At 41.9% G+C, this 8,723-nt stretch overlaps 1 protein-coding gene across 1 annotated transcript; it reads left to right on the top strand.

The window, feature by feature from the left end:
- The first annotated feature begins 1,005 nt into the window (after positions 1-1,005).
- Positions 1,006-1,914, top strand: LOC108010540 (GTP-binding nuclear protein Ran-like). The gene has a single exon (XM_017075419.4). The coding sequence runs from the start codon at positions 1,151-1,153 to the stop codon at positions 1,799-1,801; it is 651 nt and encodes a 216-aa protein (XP_016930908.4). The 5' UTR covers positions 1,006-1,150; the 3' UTR covers positions 1,802-1,914.
- Positions 1,915-8,723: the final 6,809 nt, after the last annotated feature.

Below are 8,723 nucleotides of genomic sequence, written 5' to 3'. Positions count from 1 at the left end.
GTTGACGAGTTGATGAGATGTTAAGATTATGTTAATGAGTTCATTAAATCACAAGAAACAACAAGCCGCATAAAGTTACAGACAGTTGGGCGGGCAGACTCTACTCTAGAGAACTCTGGAGTTTCGCAGATCTCCGGACTCGGTTGGCCATTCACATTTTTGGCATCTTATTGCTAATTAGGAGATGGCCCAACAATAATCAGGCTAACAACCAAATGGCAAAATGTTTTTAGTCAAATACTGCAGCGATGTTTTAAGTGCACAAATCGCTGAGCTCAACAACTGAAATCACGTTCGACACCCGCGGAAAATTTCAATCTGATCGATTTGTGTATTTGTCAAACTGATTTATCGAGTGTCTCGGTTTGATGGCGTGGAAATGACGACCCCCAGAGTGGAGGCCCACACACACACATCACCTGCACATCCCGTCCCGTAATGATATGCAAATAGCATGCCCTTTTCAGCTGCACCGGCATCGGTTCGGAGTTCGAACGGCATGGGCACACGCATTCCATCGAGGACAAACTGAAAACCTCATTTCAATCTCGGCTGAGCCGCACTGAGCTGCTGCAGCCAAACAGCCGTACACCCGGCAGTCCGCCGGACGGAGAAGCAGGTGGAGGGCCGGAGTCATTTGGCACACTTCCACCTACACAGCCACTGCAGGGATTCTTCGCCCAGCAAAGCTCGGATGCACTGAAAAAATCTAAAACAAAATTGAACAGCATAAAAGATATTATAAGAACTTAAATCAGTTCTCAATGTATAAAAAACTACAATATCATAATATCAAAATAGTTTTAATTGGTACTATATAAGCATATAGATAGGCTTTTAAATCTTAGAGTTCCTAATAGTTCATTAATTTATAAATAAATTAGAGAAATAATTAAAATCTAAGACGTGGCCTTGTAGTTTTACGTACTATTACAGGAATATACAAAATATAAGTAGGCAACCTTGTATTTAAACTGATTATTTAAATCTAGGAATACGTTGTGAAAATTGTCATTGCTTAGAATTCTATTATAGTATAAAACACACTTGTACTCCGCTTCAGCAAAGAAAGTAGTAAATTTTGAGCTTAAATTTCGAGCAATCAGAAAACCACGAGAAAACACAAAGAGCGATCTATAGTTCTAACAGTATGACTCAGGAAGGTCAGGATCTACCAACATTTAAGTGCGTTCTCGTCGGCGATGGCGGCTGCGGAAAGACGACCTTTGTGAAGCGCCACATGACCGGAGAGTTTGAGAAGAGGTACGTGTCCACATTGGGCGTGGAGGTGCATCCATTGATCTTCCACACAAATCGCGGCGCCATACGCTTCAACGTGTGGGACACCGCTGGCCAGGAGAAGTTCGGATGTCTGCGGGACGGCTACTACATCCAGGGTCAGTGCGCTCTCATCATGTTCGATGTGACCTCGCGTGTCACCTACAAGAACGTGCCCACCTGGCACCGCGATCTGGTCCGCATTTGCGAAAACATCCCGATCGTCCTCTGTGGCAACAAAGTGGACAGCAAGAACCGCAAGCTTATGGCGCAGAGCATCGTCTTCCACCGCAAGAAGAACTTGCAGTATTACGACATCTCTGCCAAATCGAACTACAACTTCGAGAAACCATTCCTTTGGCTTGCGAGCAAGCTGGTTGGTGACCCCAACTTGGAGTTCGTCGCCATGCCGGCCCTGCTGCCGCCAGAGGTCAAGATGGACAAGGATTGGCAGGCGCAGATCGAGCGGGACTTGAAGGAAGCTCAGGCGACCGCCCTGCCCGACGAGAAGGAGGATATATAGGACTATTTATAATTAACTGGGAGACATGGCCGACCTGTACACTCACCACTATCCACACTTTTATTTATGGAAATTCATTGTAGTAACTTTGGGACAGAGTCTTTACGAAAATTAAACAATGCTAAAAAAAATTAGCTATAATGAGAAATCCAGAGAAAGAACGAAAAAACGGGAGCAAATCTGATTTTAGTATTCGTTCTATAACTTCCTTAGTACAAGTGTTCTTAAATTCAAGCGTTAAGTGAGCTTGATTTGGTTTTCTGAGCACATATCGTTCTCGATCTCGTAAAATGAGAACCAACAATGTCGAAATCAACACTAATTTCTTCTTGGCCTTAAAAAATGAGGGAGATATTCTCAATGAGATTTTTCGGAAAGCTTCCGATATATACTTTCGGATCTCGTAAATAGAAATCGCTGGGAATATGTGCAACTTAAAGTTATATATTCATAATAAATTATTTTATACTACATCATTATAATACTTACTGTGTGGCAAATTGTAAAGATACCATTGAGGAAAAACATCAAAATATATAAATATTTGATTAAATGATGATTAACCTTTGAACTATTTATCTTAGACCTCCTTTAAATTTTTCGCTCAGTGCCTGACAACATTGATGGGTAACTCATGCTCTGGGAATGAGAGTCGAATGCATTTACTAAAAGCTTTCCCACTGTATTGGCTCCTTTTATGTACGTTCAATTGGCGGTGTGTGGCTAATCTATCGAAATTCCAACCGGCTGAGAAGAGCAGCCCGACTAAACCAAATCGCAGCTTATTTAAGTGCGACCATTCATGGCCAAAAAAAAGAGGGGAAAATAAATAAATAGAGAGAAACGCTGGTGCTTATCATATTTGCACCTTTTTAACCTTTTGCACAGATTTTCCCCCTCGTCCATCGCCCATCGTCGTCGCATTGGGGTCAATTTTAAATTATACACTTCCGCTTCCGTGCTCCGACATTCGCTCGATTGACGACGACGGGTGGGATTGGGATTGGGATCGGTCGGATCGGAATACGTCTTGCCTTTCCCTTGGTCGCCGTCATCGGGCTCCTGTGTAAATATTGAAATCGATTCAGTTTCCATAAGCCGGCCACCTCCGTGAGTCAGGTAAGGCGACTGGCTGGCATCCGTTTATAAGGAGTAGGAAGTCCAGGGTCCGGGGGATTCGGTCTGTGGTTTCGCCAACTGCTTGTTATGCTTCATGTTTTTGCCAAGTTGTTGTTTCTGTCGACGCTTTCCTGAGCTTCGCTCCCCTTTTGGCCCGACTCGGCCTGTTTATGCAAGTGGATTACGGTGTTTGGATCTGATTATAAATCATCTTTATAATCCGTAAATCGTGTTTGGTTAACATAATGGAATAAATTTATTTTATTTATTGCAGCTGTAAGTTTTAATAAGATTTCTACGACTCGTCGTCGTTTATGGCCGGTCCGTGGGACCGCCCACAATTTCTTCTTGGTTGGAATCTGGTCACCGGATTCCCACAGGCCTTGCCCTGCCCGGTTGACTTCCTCCTGTTCTGGTCTGTTCTGTCCTGTTCTGTGCCGGCTGCTTAAGTTCAAGTGCACTTTAAGGCATCTGGAGACAAGGTTGGGCTGCCTTATATTGTCTGCCCGCGACGCGGCCAGCAATTATTGTAAATTGCTTGGTGTCATTTACACATTTTCCACGCATTTTCGCCATCGCTGTTGTGTCGCTGGGCCGGAAGTTGTTTGCCCTTCGCTTTGCTTTCTGCCCTCGTATTTTCCCGCTTTCTTTTTTGGCTGTTGGTGTCGTTAGCGCTGTTGTCTCCTTGCTTATCTGCGCATTGTTGACCTCCTGGCGGCTGCTCGTCCTTTTGGCCACTTCAAGTCCTTGTCGCGGCTGTCGTCGCCTGGCCCGAATAGCTGCCTGCACGGCGAGTATTTAACCAAACTGCCCACAAAATGGCATCCGCGCTGCATCGCGGCAGCTCATTAAACGCATGCACTGAGAATTATTCGCACGCACCAGTGATGCCTCTTAATCTGACAAAAAAATATACTAAATATTTTTTAGGGGAATTTAAAGCTTAACTACAATAAATAATATCTGTTACCTTACATTTTATATACCGGATTAATAGCCATTAATAATGAAAATATTTTTTTTGTAAAGAATACAGATTCCTTAATATATAAAAAATAAATAAAGCCCTCGAAATCAGACAGTTCCTAAAGAATCCATAAAAATACGGAAACTCCAAATATATTGTTGCATACTTTCAGGCTCCTTAAGAGGTGATATTAGAACCACCGTATCTTTTGCTCGAGAAGGATATTGATTACTTAATTTAACATTTTCATTAACTCCGATTACTTACTTTCTTTAATAAGTAGCTGTCATCACTATTAAACCCGCCCAAAATGCGATTGCGACCACTCAACTGCAAGAGTGCGGCATGCGAAAACCTCGAGCAGCTCATCGGCGCCTCTGGAATATTTTCTTTCGAGGGTTTTCATGGGGCGGCCCGTAGCCAAGGCCAAATTGCTCCTGATGCCGAACCCCTTCTCCCACCGCCGTTGTCTACGCCTATGAAATATCGCACTTTAACGTCGTTTCTGAGCATTTTTAAAATGATAATGCGAATTTCTCGCAGATAAATAATGCAGACCGACTCATGAACCAGCCAGATCCTGTTCTGTTCTGCTCTCCCCTTAAAGAACATTTCTGTCGAAATTTTATGAATATAGGGATTTATGGCCAGGCGAAGGATTTGCTACGTGGAAAACTGGAAGGAGATGAAATATGAACGACTGCCTTTCATATATCTGCTAATAAAACGTATTTTACACATATGGTTGCGCAATTTGCAGTGTATTTTTTTGCTCTTCAGTTTTTACACTTTGATTAAATCAATTTTTTAGCTAATTAAGTAATACACACGAACACTTCTACTTTTTCTTAATTAGGTTAATTTAATGAAAAACAGTTGTGGCGGCTTACATCAAATGCGATTGCTGGCAAATGAAATGAAAATAATGGATTTTGTTTGATGAGATAACTTTTTCACAAGGCAAGGTTTTTCAACTTAAAATTTGAATGCTTTTTGTTTGAAAAACTTGTTATTTGCTCCAACCAACTATGGGGTATATGCTGGCTTTTTTGGAAGGGAGCCGCGTTGACTTATTTTTCCGGCGCTACTTGAACTAATTTACCCTCAGACAATTATGAATGTGCATGCACAAATTGTTGGTAAAGTGCGCATTTAGCCACTCGAAAGAAATGTGCAAAAACACTTGCCCCACGAAGAGCTCCCCAGCTAAATGATTGTTATGGCGATGACTGTGAGGTTGATGATGATGATGATGTTACAAGGGCCAAAAGCCGGGGAGTCGGATTCGGGCTTTTAAAGTATTGCTGCTGCTGCATGTGAGCCAAACTGAGGGGTCTTTTGGAGGGGCTGCATATGCTGGGGGTAGCATTTAGATTTTTAGCGCAATTTAACAGAGAATTAAACCACACTCAGAAAGGAGTACATCACCCACACATGCACTAATGCTACATGATTGGTGTGTGTGTGTGCAAATTGAAAAAGTTTCGGGCCAAGTTTGTGTGTTTCTACCAGAATTTATTGGTAGTCGATGTCGAAATTGATTGCTCGAACACACTAAAGTGCTTTTGGGTAAAAGACTGCCTGCAAGTATTGACCAATTTATGCAGCGATTCAATCGCCACCAGAGCGTGTAAGCGGGTCTTGAATTTATGGCCAACTAATTTAATATGTTCGCTCACTGTCAGTGAGTGTGTGCCAAACTAATTAAAAAGTATTTAATATCTGTAAACATGCCTAAAAATAAACTCTTTCGCCCGGCCAGCTCGAGACCTTCTCCCCCTCTTTGTCCTGGTGGAAAAAAGCGCCAAACTATGCACCGAAAAAGTTGGTCGTCAAAAGGCAGACTCTCGCATACATCATCCTTTCCCCATTTAACCCGCAATCCCTTTCGGCTGGACTTTATGGACTGCCCGGGGGCAGGACTCGACAGCAACTTCAAAAGCGGCACTGCCAACGTCCTCATTTGGAGCGTGTGTTGCCTTTTGTCGTTGTCGCCTCGAACCCAAAGCCAAGTGTTGCCAAAAAATAGCAAAAAATTGGAGAACTATAGTTCATTATAGAAGTCGACTGAAAGATACCTAACACTAAGAGTGTAGACCTTATATCATAGATTGAACAAAAAAACTAAACAAATTATAAAGCCAAACTGCTGGGATTTCTTATATAATTGAGTTATTTAAAAAAAATCATAATAATGGCACCATAATTGTATAAGATTATACCTTGTTTTTCAACACAGCACAGTTGGTATACAAAGGAAGCTTAGATCTTAAAGCTTAGATTATTAAAGGGATAGAGCCTAATTGCTGTTCTTTCTTTCTTAAATATATATTTAAATATAAATGCTTCAATTTAAAATATATATTTTTTATAATTACTAAACAAATTTAATTTAATAGGTATCTTTGCAAGATTCCATGGGAATATACTTTCCCTTCATAGAGAGCAGTCGGTATAAAAGCGAAGCTTTCTCGCTGTCGTTGTCGCGTCCTCATTATGAGCTCTGGGTTTTGGGGCAACCAGCTGCATGTTGCATGGACCATGGACTGAGGACCGGAGGACCACCCATCCTAACCCACTGGCCCTTGGATAGTGCATGTTGTGTGGCCCACTTCGAGCTCATTTCTCATGGGCGGGGCTTTGTTTTTAGTAAGCCAACTTTTGGCAGCCAAACATTTTTAGCAAAGTTTATGCTGCTCGTTGGCCAGTTAACGGCTTTTCGCATCAGCGACGGACCTTGTTTTGGGTCGTGGGGCAGTGGCAGTGGCCGTTTGCGTGCTGGCCCAAAGGTTCCCCAGCAACAACTTTATTATTAGGAAAGTTGAAATATTGCCGCCCACACACACACACTTCAGAGAGAGAGAGAGAGTAATCAGCTAATTGGCGGAGGACCGCGCCGAAGGAAACCCAGTTAATAAGTGAAGAGTTCATGCAGCTGCACCTGCGGGCATTGCAAGCCAAATAGCCGAAGATACTCGTCCTGACAAACGTACAAATTGCACGGAAAGTGAAAAGTGAAAAGTAACGAAGGCCAAACAGAGCAAACTTTTTAATTGTTTAATGTTTCCCAAAGTTTCCCTTCATGTTCTTAATTTTGCTTGTTTGCAGTTTCGTTAGTTTTTTCGCTGTTACTTCGAGCACTTAAGCTGACTCCATCTGTCAGGTTGCACGATTGTTTGCGCTCGGTTTTCTGAGCAGCGCGTTTCGTGGGGATTTTCCCAGCCAATGTGGCGTATGATGAATATCAAACAACCGAGCGAACAACACTAACTGCCATGACAATCAAAATGTAAAAGACAGAAGGAGACAGAGAGAGAAAGAATGGAGAAAGGGGATTGTAATGCAACGAAAGTTGCCGGGCAAATTCAAAAGTCAAATAGCCACAACAGGAGAACAAGTTTCCCAAGCGAACGAGAAAACAATGCCAAACAACGGGTTTACGTCTGCAAGTGCATTCGATGAATTAAACATATTCAGTTGGCTGTACTTCGTCAGTTTCCTTCCGAATTTGCTGTCAATCGACTGCTTTTCAAGGGTGCACTGACAGAAATATTATCCTGCTTAAGCTTAAATTGAAAAAATGACATATATTAATCTATTTTTATGAATGATTATATTTCAAGCTTCTCTTTATAGTTTTGAATATATTAAGGATCCCAAAATATTTCCACCTGGAAATGATACCATTTAATATTACCTAGACAGAAAGTTAACACTTACAACATGAAAAGAGTAGTACAATTTTCTGAAGTGCACTTTCACTCCCCACAAATAAATCGCCATATCCTTTGTCTCCTGCTGGTTTGCGGTTCGCTTGCCACCTTGCAGATATTTCAATGTCAATGTAAGCGCGGAGCTATATATATACACCGTATATAGTACACCGCCCCCGCTAAACAAAACAAAAGTTGGGAAAACTTTTGCTTTCAGCGGAAGTCAGCGCCATAAAGTGCGAAATGCTTAAAGCGGAAATAACAAAAATTCTCTAAATAACAACAATGGTAAATCGGGCACATATTTCTATATGTTTAGTGCTGTTATCTGGCTGTCTGCGTAAAGTGCCAAGCGGAAGTGCAAGTTGCAGTGGCAGAAGAAAACGTATATGAACGCGAATCCGACTAAGAATTGGAAAGCACAGTCAAAGTCGAGCAGACATTCGCTGAGAGTGGTTCGTGGGGTGGTGGTAAAAGTTTTCACTCTCGAACTGGGTACGATAATTGTGAAATGTTTTTGCCATTGGCCAAGTTTATTATTTTCTTATCAGCCCGGACAGTGCAGAGCGCATTATTCACTACCCCCCACAAACCCCAGCTCCTTGGCCCGTTGCCACTTGACGACGCATAAAAATCTTCGCACGAAGTTTTCAGCAATAAAAATTGCAATAAATTGAAATGTGCGTCTTAGGGTCTGGCCGAAAAAAGGAACATTACCAAGTCTATGCGGTTTGAATCGACTATCGTGAGGGTCAGCCAGTCAGCCCCTTCGGTCCATCATTCAGTCATCCAGTTTCCAGTCGTTTCATAAGCTTTTCTGCCAACGGGAAATACGGGGTACGCGGAGAGAAAAAAGTTTTTTAATAAACCTATTAAACTGGTTCTTATGAATATTGGTTTTAAAGCATACAAAATGCTCATTGTGCAAGGTCACACTGTACATATATAAAGCTCTAGGAAAAGTGTGACCAAGGAATTAAAAATATAACCTACAAATCCGTAATGAACCATTTAAAAATCAATCTTCTTGGATTTTCATTTCAAATAGCTTTAATATTTCAATATTTTTAGTGCACTTTACAAGAGCCCCTTTTTTCCTCAGTGTATACCACTCCCATGGGGG

The sequence above is a fragment of the Drosophila suzukii genome, chromosome 3 (genome assembly GCF_043229965.1).
Source record: "Drosophila suzukii chromosome 3, CBGP_Dsuzu_IsoJpt1.0, whole genome shotgun sequence".
Classification (NCBI taxonomy): Eukaryota; Metazoa; Arthropoda; class Insecta; order Diptera; family Drosophilidae; genus Drosophila; species Drosophila suzukii.
The sequence above is the reverse complement of the archived record's forward strand: the minus strand, read 5'-3'. Positions and strand labels throughout refer to the sequence as shown.